Consider the following 16,361-nt stretch of genomic DNA (forward strand, 5'->3'; position numbering starts at 1 on the left):
ATAAAGCATTTGATTCGGGTGAAAAAAAAGAATTGGAAGGCAGAAATAAAGGTGAAGCTACAGTATAAGAAAGTCTACATAATTATGGCCGAAGTACTCTCTGAACTACTCTTCCAATAACTTTCAACCGAACAATAGTTTAGCTTGCTTTCTTCTAAAAATCGACCTCTTGTGATATGATTATGGTCTTTATATTGTTCTATTATGTTATTCTAGTGGACTTGTGATTTTCCACGACAACGTACGGCCATCCTTCCAGGCTATGGGATCTAGTGGTAGCAGGTTGACTTTCACTGGGGCAGTGACCATTTCCATGGTAACAACAAGCTCATTGCTCATGATAGATTCACCTCTATGCAGAATTAGAATGGGATTTGTACTTCCGGAAACTCACGGTTGAGCTCTATTTGAGATCTGATAGCAAGGGTAACCAAGCTGTGTTAATTGGCTTGTCATCACTCAATAACCCCCCCCCCCCCCCCCCCCCCCCGTTTGGAGAAAAGTCTCTAAAACGCTACCTTACTCCACGTCAGACGCGTCGTTATCTGACAGGTGATAGTTCGAACCTTTCACCCGGATATATTCCACCTGGCGTCCCTCGTCGGACTCGGTGGCCCCACAGGAGCAGAGGCGGCCCTCGAACAGCGCCTCGATCTCCTCCAGGCGCCGGCCCTTGGTCTCGGGCAGACAGCCATAGACGAAGAGGAACCCCAGGAGAGCCAGGCTGGAGTACAGGAAGAACGCCCCTGGAAGAGGACACAGGACGCGTTAAAACAGGAAGAACGCCCCTGGAAGAGGACACAGGACGCGTTAAAACAGGAAGAACGCCCCTGGAAGAGGACACAGGACGCGTTAAAACAGGAAGAACGCCCCTGGAAGAGGACACAGGACGCGTTAAAACAGGAAGAACGCCCCTGGAAGAGGACACAGGACGCGTTGAAACAGGAAGAACGCCCCTGGAAGAGGACACAGGACGCGTTGAAACAGGAAGAACGCCCCTGGAAGAGGACACAGGACGCGTTAAAACAGGAAGAACGCCCCTGGAAGAGGACACAGGACGCGTTAAAACAGGAAGAACGCCCCTGGAAGAGGACACAGGACACGTTAAAACAGGAAGAACGCCCCTGGAAGAGGACACAGGACGCGTTAAAACAGGACCTTTCTGTGTAGAGTTTGCATGTTCTCCCCGTGTCCCCTAAACCATGCAGTAACCCTGGTCTCTAAACTGCCTCCCTCCCCCTGGCCAGCCGGGGCGCCTGATGGAGGGGAAACGAACTGGATGGAATAACGGGTTCCTTCCACGCGCTACGTCCAACCAGGGAAACTCCCCTCTGTCAGGTGTAAAAGGAGCAACTTGGACACTCAGGCATGAAGGAAGCATGAGTTCAAGTCCGTTGCTCTCCCCAGGTTGGCGGAGGGTGTGTAGAACCCAGGATCTCATTATATAATTGACACAGGGGTGAAAAATGGGTTGAAAAAAAAAAAAAAAAGAAAGAAAGAAAAACAGGATGTGAAAAATGTCTGAGAGAAACAGTTGAGTTCAGTTGAACTCTGACCTCTGACCCTACTCTCCTCACGACCCCTGGGGGTTCTCAGACCCCACTTTGAGAATCAGAGACACATGCCGTCTACAGTACATGCACACAGATTAACCAAATGGACCCTATAGTTTGATTGATTGATTGAAATATGTATTAACAGTTTGCACAATTTCAGTACAATTCAAGCACAACTCAATACAAAGTCTGTTAACTGTGAGTGGACGACCCAATAAAGCATTACACTTGTTTTCTGCTGTGCAGTTAGACTCTTCAGTTCAGGATGAACCATTCACCATGTATTGCAATGATATTGCATTCAGTTTGACTCTGTGCCTGTGATATCATATTACAGATTATGTGCGTAAGCATTGACACACAATCTGAGATCACAAACCCCCCCCAGAGCAGAGCATATAAGATACAGTTATTACAAGAACATATACCATTGAACGTTCAAATTGCATGAGTTAAGATAACCACATATCAAAGTACACGTATGTGAGCTGGCAGATCAACTATTTACAAAGTAGAAATTGGCACTGCAGTTATTATGGCCTTTCCTCTAGTGCTGATGACGAAGTTTCCACTTGAGCACAAGATATATATATATAAAAAAGGCAGATTGCTGTGGAACTTGTTGAGATTATTCATGTTATTTGCAAATCAGCAGCACACTGCAATCATACTGTCAAAAAAGGTATGTGCACTTTGCTCACCATTGCTATTTTCATCACAGTAGCTGGTGGAGGCACCCTGAAAAAGCACTCAAACCCATGTCTTGCTTGTCTATTTCACTTCAGTATGAATCCCTCAAGTTGGAAAACATTGGTATTAAGTTCTTTGTGCATTCCTAACCCACACGTTGCAAAGGTTATACCCGACAGAATTGCATTCTTGCGTCGTCATGACGACGCATGGTCAATATTGAAAACCAGGGATGCACCGAAAGGGAAATTCTTGGCCCGAAACCGAATACCAAATATAGGAAACGGTTGGCCGAAAACCGAATAGAGAATATTATATATCTTTTTTCCTACCATTGCTGTCATGGCCGTACCTTAAAGCTACCTGATTTATGGCAAAATAAATGGTTATGGCAAAACTTAACTTAAATAATAATCACTATTTGGGTCCATAAAACATTTATTCAGCTCTTTTGAATGCATTAATTGCATACACTATTCTTTGATATATTTTCTGCCTATTAGGGCCGAAACCGAATAGGCCGAAAATGTTTTTTTTTTGCTGAATATTTTCTGCGGACGAATATTCGGTGCATCACTATTGAAAACAATATATCCATATATGGTTTCTCATTCATATGGGCTCACTGACTGGTCAACTAGATCATTACATTGTCGTTAGAGAGGAGAGGATGATATTGCGTTTGTGAGAAGTTTTGTTTCTCCCATGCGAGAAGTTGCATAAGAAAGCTTTATTAAGAGAGAGGAGTTATGTGAGATACCTCCTTTGAGCCCTGGACCATTAGCATACATATTATACATACTGTATTAGCATACATATTATTATTATATTATTGTATTTCCAGCCATCCTCGTGGACCCACCACCCCAATATGTACAGTATATTTAGTATATAATAAGTCATAAAAATTGTCTTGTTCTTTGTGTTATGTCAAATGTGTGTATATGTGTTCTGCATAATTTGTTCTGCTGTGTCGCAAGACAAATTTCAGTGTGAACTGACAATAAAGTACTATATGATATGATATGATATGATATGATATGATATGATATGATATCATATCATATCAGGACGAAAGGTTCATTGTATTTCCTCACGCACATATTCTCACATAACTTTTGTTATAATCCGTGCCTCAGTAAGTGCTGCTCGGAATCCTTTTCAGTCTCACATTTGCAGTATTACAAAAAGCAACCCATTTCAAAGGTGTTTGAGTCTTCTGTAAAAATGTCTGTGTTTCTTCTCTAAATCTCCCCATCTTTTTCTCCCTCCCTCTCTCTCTCTCTCTGATCCCACTCTGTCCTTTGCTCTTGTGTATATACTCTCATCTCTGTTTCAACTCATGATCCTTCTCTCCATCACTTTGATATTGTTCTCTCTTTAAAGATTATGTTTTGGCAGTACAGTGAGTGCAGCGCTGCAGGGAATAGACGCTTAACAAAAGTCACAGCGGGACTCAGTTGACAAACAGGCTCCACTGCTGGTTTCATTAGTGATGCAAGTAGCCTTTTGTTGGGGTCGGTTTAACGCATTCTATTCAACAGGAATGAAAAGTCAGCAGGAGTAAGACAGAATGTACGGTACAGTACGTCTGTAAGTGACCATGAGTGTAACAGTGCACGGTGAAGTACGGAGTAGAGGCGGTCACGAAGCAGGTGGACGGAGTTTAAATACCTAAACTAGCTAAAGTAATGGTGAGCGTGGGAGAGAAGGCAAAGAGAATATAAAGGACTGATGCTGGAACAGATTGAGGTTAAGTGCCAGGAGTGATTTGTGACGGAAGGGTGAGAGGGAAGATGTACGGTACACTCGTACAGTATAAGATGGTTGTGAGACGAGCCATGCTGTACTGTACGTACGGCCTGGAAATGGTGGCGCTGATGAGAAGAAGGAGGGCGGAGCTGGAGCGATCAAGAGAGATGAGATTGAGACGGTTTGGACGTGAAACGGAGGGATGGGAGAAGGATGCTGCTGCCAGGGCTAGAGGAGAAGAAGACGATGGAAACCGCCGTGGAGCCCCCTGATGTGAGCCAGCAGAAGAAGGAGATTCAACACTTTAGTCTTTTAGACTTTTTAGGTGTAATGTAGGAATTATACTGTAGCGTCAAACAACCAGCCAGTTTGGAGACTCCAAACATGCTCCATGCTATAGGTGACATAGCGGTGACATGCTGAATCACTACCATTGTAGATTACCTACTGAACAGGGTTATTTTCGTCGACGAAAAATGTTCGTCGAATACCTTTTTCCACAGACGAAAACTAAATGGAAACTAAATTAAAACGATCTATATTACAACTAAGACAATATTGACAATTTTGTCAACAAATAAAAACTAGACTAAAATGTTAGGAAGGGACTAGTGGAAAAGAAGTCCAGTATAAGAAATATTACACTTGGTTGCATGCTGAAAATAGCAGATCTACAAGCTCACAACGCGTCGCAGCGTGATGCGTTGTGAGCTTGTAGATCTGCTATTTTCAGCAAGTGTAAAAACAGTTATTACGACGGCACCGAGGCCCTTCAAAATACATTTTAGTCGACTAAATCAACTGTAGATTTAGTCGACTAAAATCGTATGATATTTAGTTGACTAAAACTAGACTAACACTAAAACATTCCAGGCGACTAAAATGTGACTAAGTGAAAACTATTCCAAAGACTATGACTAAAACTAAAATCTAAATTTGCTGCCAAAAACAACACTGCTACTGAAGCCCTACCACGGTACTGTAGGAGTGTAGGTGACTAAATACTGAAGTCCTACCACGGTACTGTAGGAGTGTAGGTGACAACATACTGAAGTCCTACCACGGTACTGTAGGAGTGTAGGTGACAACATACTGAAGTCCTACCACGGTACTGTAGGAGTGTAGGTGACAACATACTGAAGTCCTACCACGGTACTGTAGGAGTGTAGGTGACAACATACTGAAGTCCTACCACGGTACTGTAGGAGTGTAGGTGACAACATACTGAAGTCCTACCACGGTACTGTAGGAGTGTAGGTGACAACATACTGAAGTCCTACCACGGTACTGTAGGAGTGTAGGTGACAACATACTGAAGCCCTACCACGGTACTGTAGGAGTGTAGGTGACAACATACTGAAGTCCTACCACGGTACTGTAGGAGTGTATAGGTGACAACATACTGAAGCCCTACCACGGTACTGTAGGAGTGTATAGGTGACAACATACTGAAGTCCTACCACGGTACTGTAGGAGTGTAGGTGACTAAATACTGAAGCCCTACCACGGTACTGTAGGAGTGTAGGTGACTAAATACTGAAGCCCTACCACGGTACTGTAGGAGTGTAGGTGACAACATACTGAAGCCCTACCACGGTACTGTAGGAGTGTAGGTGACTAAATACTGAAGCCCTACCACGGTACTGTAGGAGTGTAGGTGACAACATACTGAAGCCCTACCACGGTACTGTAGGAGTGTAGGTGACTAAATACTGAAGCCCTACCACGGTACTGTAGGAGTGTAGGTGACAACATACTGAAGCCCTACCACGGTACTGTAGGAGTGTAGGTGACAACATACTGAAGTCCTACCACGGTACTGTAGGAGTGTAGGTGACAACATACTGAAGTCCTACCACGGTACTGTAGGAGTGTAGGTGACAACATACTGAAGTCCTACCACGGTACTGTAGGAGTGTAGGTGACAACATACTGAAGCCCTACCACGGTACTGTAGGAGTGTAGGTGACAACATACTGAAGTCCTACCACGGTACTGTAGGAGTGTAGGTGACAACATACTGAAGCCCTACCACGGTACTGTAGGAGTGTAGGTGACAACATACTGAAGTCCTACCACGGTACTGTAGGAGTGTAGGTGACAACATACTGAAGTCCTACCACGGTACTGTAGGAGTGTATAGGTGACAACATACTGAAGCCCTACCACAGTACTGTAGGAGTGTATAGGTGACAACATACTGAAGTCCTACCACGGTACTGTAGGAGTGTATAGGTGACAACATACTGAAGCCCTACCACGGTACTGTAGGAGTGTATAGGTGACAACATACTGAAGTCCTACCACGGTACTGTAGGAGTGTAGGTGACTAAATACTGAAGCCCTACCACGGTACTGTAGGAGTGTAGGTGACAACATACTGAAGCCCTACCACGGTACTGTAGGAGTGTAGGTGACAACATACTGAAGCCCTACCACGGTACTGTAGGAGTGTAGGTGACAACATACCGTAGTAGGTGAGATACTGGGCCATGTGAAGGAACGTGACCGACACCAGGACGTTGAAGGTCCAGTTGACCCCGGCAGAACAGGCGTTTCCTGTACTCCTGGCCCACAGCGGGTAGATCTCTGAGTTAATGGTCCACGGCATGGGCCCCATACCTGGGGGGGACAGAGAGAGAGAGAGAGAGAGAGAGAGAGAGAGAGAGATTGGGAGAGAGAGAAAAATGTATATGCTCAATTGCACAACAGTATCACTTGCAGTCAGGGCCGGGCCAAAATAAAGAAATAAAATAAAATAAAATGGGTAAGCACTGTGGAGACACTGGGGGGACACTGGGGGGACACTGGGGGGACACTGGGGGGACACTGGGGGAGGCAGGGAGTTGAAGTACATGCAATCACAGACAAGGATACCTGGTGCGAAGGCAGCCAGGTACAACAGCAGGCCCAGCAGAACCAGCCAGGAGTACGAGGTGGGGCAGTAGTTATAGGCCCAGTAGGTTCTGCCCTGGCTGGAGTTGGAACATCTGGAGGAGAGAGGAACATGCATATTTGTTGTTCATTGTTTTTGTTGTTATTTTGTTAGCTTGATTTGATTGTATTACATGTTCTACTATTGCACTGTGGATAGACTATGCCGGTCTACCTGTTCTCTGGAAAGCACTTTGGGTCGACTGCTGTTGTCATTAAATGTGCTATATAAATACAATTGACTTGACTTGACTAATACCTGAGATAAGGTATAAAGGTGTGTGAGCACAGCAGCAGGTGTATACTGTGTGTTGTACATGGTATTAACGTGCAGAATGTATGTCAACCGCATAATCTACATAAATTAGTCTGACACTTAGTAAGTGGGTCCATGAAGACCAAAGAAGAGAGCGAAGAAAAAGGTCCCTTGTCCCCGTTATAGACCAGTGGTTCCCAAAGTGAGGCCTGGGGACCCCCAGGGGTCCTTGAGGGAGTTCCAGGGGGTCCCCAGCTAAATGGTAGTTTGGAATAAAATGGACCCTTTTATGGGTCTGTAACTCTGAGAGTGTACAAATGGAACCAAATGGACCCACACATGGTTAAATTAACATTGATTTACAATATAAATTAGCGTCCCACTCCAGAGATAGAAATGCCATTAAATGGGGGTCTGTAGACTAATTAATATGCATGTCAAACTGGGGGTCCTTTGAAATTAAACGGGTTGAGAATCACTGCTATAGTCATCAATCTGGACATAATCAACCAGCTGTCCCAAAGATTAACCCATTCTGAACGGGAACCCATTTTGGTGTTAGCATCACGTTATGCTTTAGCTATTAAAAATAGCAGATCTACAAGCTCATAGCTCACAGCTCAGTGGCCTTGTGGTTAGAGTGTCCGCCCTGAAACTGGGAGGTCGGGGTTCAATCCCCGGCCGGGTCATACCAAAGACTCTAAAAATGGTACCCAGTGCCTCCCTGCTTGACACTCAGCATTAAGGGTTGGATTGGGGGTGGGAAGTGAGGACGCTGGCGTCGACTGTTCGCCGCTTCACCTCCCAATGTATGAATGAATGAACCATTGTAAGCGCTTTGAGTAGGCACGTAGTGCATAGAAAAGCGCCATAAAAATGCAATTCATTATTATTATTATTATAGCGCGCCACCGAGTGGCAATGGATGACATTTGTGTGTGTTTTTATATCAAAAGTCCCTAAAAATAATAATTTAATTGCTTCCTTAAAACGTGCTGCGTGATGACGTGTAGAGCTACATATCAATAAAAGCCCATTTGATTCCCATTGCCAAACACAGCTGCGACTGATTACAGAAATCCTCAGTTTTTAATCCAATTCAAGATGACATCCAGATTCCAGACAGTGTGTTACGCTAAAATATGTATATAGGTTGTGTACAAGTTAGACAAGAATCCCCTGGGTTTTCTGCCATTTCAAAGCCATTTCACTGCACCTTTAAGCAAACTTTCCTGGCAATACAACCAAATCTTGCTACATTTTGAACACTTGAGTAAACTCTAACGAAAACCAAATTTTATGTAGCGAAGAACTGACTGCATCAACCATATTGTTATTATAATAATCCAAAACGGCTTCAGCGTGCATACAACGTCTCCCGGGCGATGGGAAGCAAATCAACGTCCTCCCAGACATCGGGAGGCAGCCGGGTCCTGGCTCCCGCCCACACTACACGATTACTGTAAACGGATCAACTCCCGACAGCAGAGCAATAAGCTCACTACTGTAAATAGCCTAACTGTACTTCCAGATTCAGCAGGCGGGTTATGGCGACTGATGATGCCCAGCTGTAGTACTGACAGGTGGATATGAAGGGTGCAGTGTGTCTGTGACTGTGTCTCTCTCTGTTGGATCTTAGGGCCGATTCATACTCATATTTTAGAGCCGAATAAAAGTCGGTTCGACTCTGTAGAGCCTACAATGTGATGTCATTTCGAGGTTCGGGGGGCAGGGGGGGGGGGATTCCATCCTAAAGTCGACTCTTCGGTGCTACTGAAAATGTCTGACGAGCCAAAGTCATTTCGGCACTACAGCGCCGAAACAGTATGAATCGGTTAGGTTTTTTGAGTGGTGCAACCACTCCCTTACGGAGTTATGTGTGTGCCTGCCTGGGTATGAGCACGAAAATAGCATGGTTGTTTTCACCACCTGTGCGCAACCTAACACACACACGCACATATTAACTTATGATGATTTTGGGTGTACCAGTACAGTACAGCGACAGTACAGTACAGTAGACTGTACTGTACTGGCTACTGGCTACTGGCACGCACGCACGCACGCAACGCACACACACACACACACACACACACACACACACACACACACACACACACACACACACACACACACACACACACACACACACACACACACACACACACACACAGGCATCCTGTGACTCACTCACCTGCCCCACTCGGCACGTTCGGTGGAAGCTTTGCTAACTGGTACGCAGGAGGAGGCGATCAGCGCCGACCCGTTGTCCCGGTAACAGAGACCACACCCCGGGTCCAGCATGCATGGTTCACACAGCCTGTACGTCGCAGCAAAACACCACAACAACACGCATTATTATGTTTGTTATGTTTCATGCATCATGCATGGTTCACACAGCCTGTCGCAGCAAAACACCACAACAACACGCATTATTATGTTTGTTATGTTTCATGCATCATGCATGGTTCACACAGCCTGTACGTCGCAGCAAAACACCACAACAACACGCATTATTATGTTTGTTATGTTTCATGCATCATGCATGGTTCATACAGCCTGTACGTCGCAGCAAAACACCACAACAACACGCATTATTATGTTTGTTATGTTTCATGCATCATGCATGGTTCACACAGCCTGTCGCAGCAAAACACCACAACAACACGCATTATTATGTTTGTTATGTTTCATGCATCATGCATGGTTCACACAGCCTGTATGTCGCAGCAAAATACCACAACAACACGCATTATTATGTTTGTTATGTTTCATGCATCATGCATGGTTCATACAGCCTGTACGTCGCAGCAAAATGGTAAATAAATGGTAAATGGTGCATTTATATAGCACCTTTATCCAAGGTGCTTTACAGAGATTGTGCATTACATTCACCCATTCATACACCGATGGCGGCGGAAACCACGCAAGGCACCAACCAGCACATCAGGAGCAATTAGGGTTCAGTGTCTTGCTCAAGGACACTTCGACACCAACTCTGGGGGAGCCCACAGGGTTCGAACAGGCAACCTTGCGGTTACCATCCAGCCACACCCAACAACACTTATGTTTGTTATGTTTCCGCCACCAAATGTCAGATACATTTTACCAAAAGCACAAACGCCACAAACAATGCTAATGCTAATGCTTCTTTGTTTTTGTTTTTCATAGTATTGTTTGTTTTTCCAAAGTGGGTTTGCTGGTTTACATTGCGACACGTGCACTTGCATTCCTGCTGTTTTCATGATTTTGAAAGGTTTTAAAAGGTCTTTTAAAATTAGTGATAATATTAGGCATGTATGAAATTATAATAGAAAGGCTAAAACTAAGGGCATTTTCTCGATAGTTTAGGTTAGCTTTGAAAACACAGATATTGTTACTCACAAATCACAATACACATACAATAATTCTCAGTGTGACCAAATGGACCCGTAACCAGTGACATATATATAGCATACTGTAGGATGTTCCACTGAGCGCTCTAATTGCTGTTATGGTAACGGTATGAGGAATTATCTAATTATATTGTGGTAAATGCATCTCATCTCAAACCTCTGTGTGTGTGTGTGTGTGTGTGTGTGTGTGTGTGTGTGTGTGTGTGTGTGTGTGTGTGTGTGTGTGTGTGTGTGTGTGTGCGCGCGCGTGTGTGTGTGTGTGTGTGTGCACGTGTCAAAGTGAGATCCAGTTAATGTCATGTCATCAATCTCTCCTTTCGCTCTTCCGTCCTGTCATTAGTGTGGTTGCCTGCAACCACAGTATAGTAATTGCACCTATTTATTATTTCATATCTCTCTCTCTCTCTGTCTCATTCTCCATTGTTGATAATGGATGCAGTCATTGCAGTAAATTGAATCAGAGTGATACCCGAGCCTCACAGAAAAGAGAGCCGTTGAAAAGAAATGTGGCGCGGCTGGCACCTATAAGTGAAAAAATAAATAACTAAACAAACAACAAACCCCCTTCGTCAAATGCAGTTGCATTCGCAGAGCGCTCGGCTTTTGAGCGGTGCCCGGGCCCCGTCGGAATATGGATGCTGGGGTTTCAAGTGGTTAAATATACAGAATACGATTAATTCATACTCCATAGTACAATTGTGTTGCTTGCCGCAAAGAACATTCTGTGATGATGGAATACAAATTAAAGATACAGATTATGATTAATTCATACTCCATAGTACAATTGTGTTGCCTGCCGCAAAGAACATTCTGTGATGGAATACAAATTAAGCTGAAGGGAGAGCGCTTCGCTTCATGTATACTGTATATATATCAAAATATCAAATCAAATGTCACACGTACTGGCATCATTCCAGCCCACTTCTAGAACGTGATATAATGAATGATAGTGATATAATCACACATGGAATGCCATCGTATAATGCCATCAGTGGTACGTGATCGTGACAAATCAGGTACCAATATAGTTCTTACCATGGAAGAATGTTCCATACTGTATGCTATGGCAATTATGTTATCATCATGAGAGGAGAAGTGCCACAGCCACTGTACCTGATATGAGCAACACTGGTTATTATGGCCTTATATTATGTTCATCTGACTGAAAGAAAAATAAATTGACGATTAAAATATTTAAGTTTGATAACCACAGTATAGAGGAAAGCTTATGCAATCATTACAGCTGATTATGCTCATATTTTTTACACGGTTTGTGTTAAAAAATGATTACATAATGTTTAATGCCTTTGTATTTAAGTTCATAAAGTTAACATAAGTATAACTAATTGCATTTGAAATTAAATAGAATTTGTACTTTTCATGATTCCAATTAAAAACAGCAAAAAAATATTGCGCTTTTTCGGCTTTTTTTCTACTTTTGATAGAATGACGAATTATGCCTGAAGAAGGTCAGTTGACCGAAAGCTTGCTACATAAATACATTGATTGTGCGCAGATCGGAGTGTGCGGAGCTTCCCTTTATCTTTCGGATAGAATGACGAATGACATTAATTTACGAAAAAAGTAAAAATATAGCGACGAAGAGGTTTCTGCCCGTCAGTGTACAGTACAATGTGGCCCTGTGGAGTGAGTGTGTAAATATGTGACTAAATTTGACTGAGGGACTGCCATTGGATTTTGTCTTTAATTTTCGTTTTTTCATGTCATATGAAAGCAGGGAATCATAGCTTCAAATTGACTTCAATTGGTTGTTCAGTTTGACCCACCAGTTTTGGAGATATGACTTATAGAGTAATGTCTTGCAGAGAAACAGCGAGTTGAGAAAACAGGCTTGAAAGGGTCACTTCTGTGTATATTTACATAAAATATATTTACACCGATTTCAGCTCTGACACTTATTTCAGACATGCTCTAGTATGTGAAGAGTCTGCCTGTGCTATCAACTCATTTTGGAAAAAAACTAAACGTTTTTCTCCTCTGGTGAAAAGCTGGAATTTGCGCGATGGCAGTCTCTCAGTCAAATCTGAAGCGGGTTGAAACCCACTGGGTTCTACAGTATTATCACATATATACTCACAGGTACTTGGAGCAGGTGGAGTTACAGTATTATCACATATACTCACAGGTACTTGGAGCAGGTGGAGTTACAGTATTATCACATATATACTCACAGGTACTTGGAGCAGGTGGAGTTACAGTATTATCTTATATACTCACAGGTACTTGGAGCAGGTGGAGTTACAGTATTATCATATATACTCACAGGTACTTGGAGCAGGTGGAGTTCCCCATATACGCCTCTGAGGGGTGCAAGGTGACGGAGGGGCTGTGCTGGGCGGACAGCAGGAAGCCCACAGCCAGCAGAGCCAGGCTTACACACGTACCTGGAAACAAAGCAATAAGCATGTTACTGTACAACAGCTCTTAAGTCATTTTGACCTGAGATCAGATTCTATAAATGTCTTCTACATCCTGAGAGTTTTCTGAAAAAGCTATGTTTCTATGTCAGTCGTTCTTGGACCAACTTTTAATAGGGAAACAGCAACGTTTCGGCCTATGCTGTCTTTACATAAAGATAGCCTGATGAATGCCGAAACGTTGCTGTTTCCCTATTAAAAGTTGGTCACTGCATTTGAAGACGGTGTGCGGGTGTTTGTTCCTTTTTCATTGTTGGGCACCGTACCCTCTCCCTGTCGCCTGTAGGTGTGCAAAAGCCTTGCTTTTTATATACTGTAGGGTCCTTTCTGAAACCAGTCCCTTGATTTGAAGTGCTCTCGGGAGGTTCCCTCGTCAGGAAGTGCCCCTCCAGCTGAATCAAGTTCCCTTGATTAGGGTGCTGGGTATTAAAAACTGTTTGGAAATAGACTCGCCCTCCTTGTGCAGAAACAGGAAACAGACACCATTCGTTGCCATGGTTACCATCATGCAATTGTGTTACCTGTTATTTTGTTTGTACAGTTATATTGCATTGCATTGTGTATGTTTGTGTGACATGTGGATTTCATTAGTATGGAAAAAGGAAATACAGCGTGACTGTCAAAAATGACATGTCATATATATCCATGGTGTTTATAAATCATTGTGTTTGATTTGAGTTGTTTTGTTTGTGTGGTTTCATTTATAGTTTTTTCAGTGGGTTAAATAAAGAGCCCTTGTGAACATCAGTTGAAGGTCTATTCTGCAGCAGATGAAGATTGTTTAGGAGGAGTTTATTTAGCATTTATTTGTGGTGGTACTTCCATTTGTAGGTCGCGGTTTCCATGCGGAGAGAGAGCAGGGCTGCACAAGGCAATGGAGTCTAGATCGGCACAGACTCGCTCTTGAGGGCTTTATAAGCAACTTCCACTCAAGGCTGCTTGGTTTCGGACGACACTTAATATGGCGCAGCCTCGCGTGAACGCGCATATCGAGGGCAAGTGTGTAGGGCGAGTGGCGAGGAGCTGGTTTCAGAAAGGGGGGTAGGGTTGAAATGGTCAAGGGTCACATATAGAAACACACAGATGTGTTCCTCCTACCCAGGATACCGTCCAGGGTGAGGCTTCCACCTATAGAAACACAAAGTGACAGATGTGTTCCTTACCCAGGATGCTGCCCAGGGTGAGCTTCCTGCGGCCCACGCGTTCCACCAGCCACATCCCCAGCAGGGTGAACAGGAAGTTGGAGAGGGCGGTCAGGCCGGCCAGCCAGATGGCCATCCTGTCGTCCCGCACGCCCGACATCTGCAGGATGGTGGCGCTGTAGTACCTGTGGAAGCAAAGCGTCGACAAGTCAGGGGGGTAGCTTTTGTCTTATAGCCTAGCATGGGCACCGTTTAATTTAACCCATTCTGACCTGAGATCAGATTCTATAAATGTCTTCTACATCCTGACAGTTTTCTGAAAAAGCTATGTTTCTATGTCAGTCGTTCTTCGATTTTTCAAAAAATAGCAGACCTACAAGCTCATAGCGCGCCACTCGGTGGCGCGCTATGAGCTTGTAGATCTGCTATTTTTCAATAGCTAAAGCATAACGTAATGCTAACACCAAAAGGGGTTCTCGCCTAAAATAGCATGGGCACCATTTCATCGGGAGCGGATGATATCGTTACGTCATGTTGTATAAGTACCAACCACTAATAGCCACAGAAACACCATCCACCCTACAGGAAGTACCAACCACTTACCCTTCAGCCAGTGAACTCTCTCTCTCTCTCTCTCTCTGTCTCTGTCTCTCTGTCTCTCTCTCTCTCTCTCTCCTCTTCTCATTAGGATCATTAGCTCTAATCATCATCAACAAGGATCTAAGCACGAGCCTCTGTCCCCCCCCACTCTGTCCCTGAACAATCACACATGGTTGGCAGCACAGACAGAGGGAGCGAACGCACACACGCACGCACGCAGATACACACAGTCAAGCACGCAGAATACATAATAATACATTACTCTCAAGTACTCTCATTACTATACTGTAAAGTACAAACTAAATATGTTATGGTTCAGTCAGGAAGACTATTCTGTTACTCAACAGTATATATAGCTTTTCTACTACTTCAACATAAGTAATCATACGCCTACTTGAGTAAAATTCAAGTCAAGTAGTTCTACTATACTCGAATAGGCCCAAATGCACAAGCACATATTCAGTTAACCACCTAAAACCATTTTATTTCGGGTACAAACATTTGGGGTGAATTAGCCTGGGAGGCATCCCATAGCCTGGGAGGCAGTCCATTTCCACCTTCGGGTTTATGATCTGGTCGGGAGTGGATGGTCATTTGTGATCACATGGTTTCAGACAGTACGCTACCCAAAATTCCCTGTGATCAAAAGGGCATCATCATTTTAGGGCGTATAATTTCAGGGCCTATATATACCAATAAAACGTTTCTTCAAGTACTCCTTGGAATAGTTAGTTGAGTATATCCATATTTTATTCCAAGTTGAAGCGACCGGCGAGACTTAAAATCAAACAGTGGGGACCAAAACAAAGCGACGCCGGAAAAAACCAGAAATCATACACGGGAATAAGATTTCTTTCTTTTCTTCTTTTAACATCCAGTCTAGACGGGATCTCACAGACCAGGCTTTCCTCCGCGGCGGAAATAGCAGTAGAGAATAGCAGATCTACAATCTCACAACGTTTAACCCATTTTGGGGCGGGAACCCCTTTTGGGTGTTAGCATTATGTTATGCTTTAGCTATTGAAAAATAGCAGATCTACAAGCTCGTAGCGCGCCACAGAGTGGCGCGCTATGAGCTTGTAGGTCTGCTATTTTTTTTAAATCGAAGAACCACTGACATAGAAACATAGCTTTTTCAGAAAACTGTCAGGATGTAGAAGACATTTATAGATGGAAAAATGGGATAATTTGCATCACGATGCATTTGAGTTTGTCGATAAAGCGATAAAAGCCACAAGAGGCGAAGGTTACCTTGTCCAAAACCCTCTCAGACATTATAAAATACAGGTGACCCAGCTGGGACCTCTCACATGGCTAATTGCTTTTATTTTTATTTTATTTTTTTAACGCGCAGAAAGGGTTTGTCTGACCAATGACTGTATAGGACTGGTGGTTAATGTAAGGGTCTGTCTGACCAATGACTGTATAGGACTGGTGGTTAATGTAAGGGTCTGTCTGACCAATGACTGTATAGGACTGGTGGTTAATGTAAGGGTCTGTCTGACCAATGACTGTATAGGACTGGTGGTTAATGTAAGGGTCTGTCTGACCAATGACTGTATAGGACTGGTGGTTAATGTAAGGGTCTGTCTGACCAATGA

General features: G+C 43.7%; 1 protein-coding gene across 1 annotated transcript in view; it reads right to left on the minus strand.

Annotated features, from left to right (window-relative positions):
* Window positions 1-519: 519 nt before the first annotated feature.
* Window positions 520-16,361, minus strand: part of LOC310853789 (proton myo-inositol cotransporter-like) — a gene marked incomplete at both ends in the record, with an annotated part of 61,530 nt that continues 45,688 nt past the window's right edge. The window contains 6 exons of the mRNA XM_083758243.1: window positions 520-746; window positions 6,468-6,620; window positions 6,876-6,988; window positions 9,380-9,505; window positions 12,865-12,985; window positions 14,182-14,345. Coding sequence (XP_083614369.1) covers window positions 520-746; window positions 6,468-6,620; window positions 6,876-6,988; window positions 9,380-9,505; window positions 12,865-12,985; window positions 14,182-14,345 — 904 coding nt within the window. The remainder of the gene's footprint in view (window positions 747-6,467; window positions 6,621-6,875; window positions 6,989-9,379; window positions 9,506-12,864; window positions 12,986-14,181; window positions 14,346-16,361) is intronic.

Source organism: Protomyctophum parallelum, assembly GCF_964188405.1.
Source record: "Protomyctophum parallelum genome assembly, chromosome: 22".
NCBI lineage: Eukaryota > Metazoa > Chordata > Actinopteri > Myctophiformes > Myctophidae > Protomyctophum > Protomyctophum parallelum.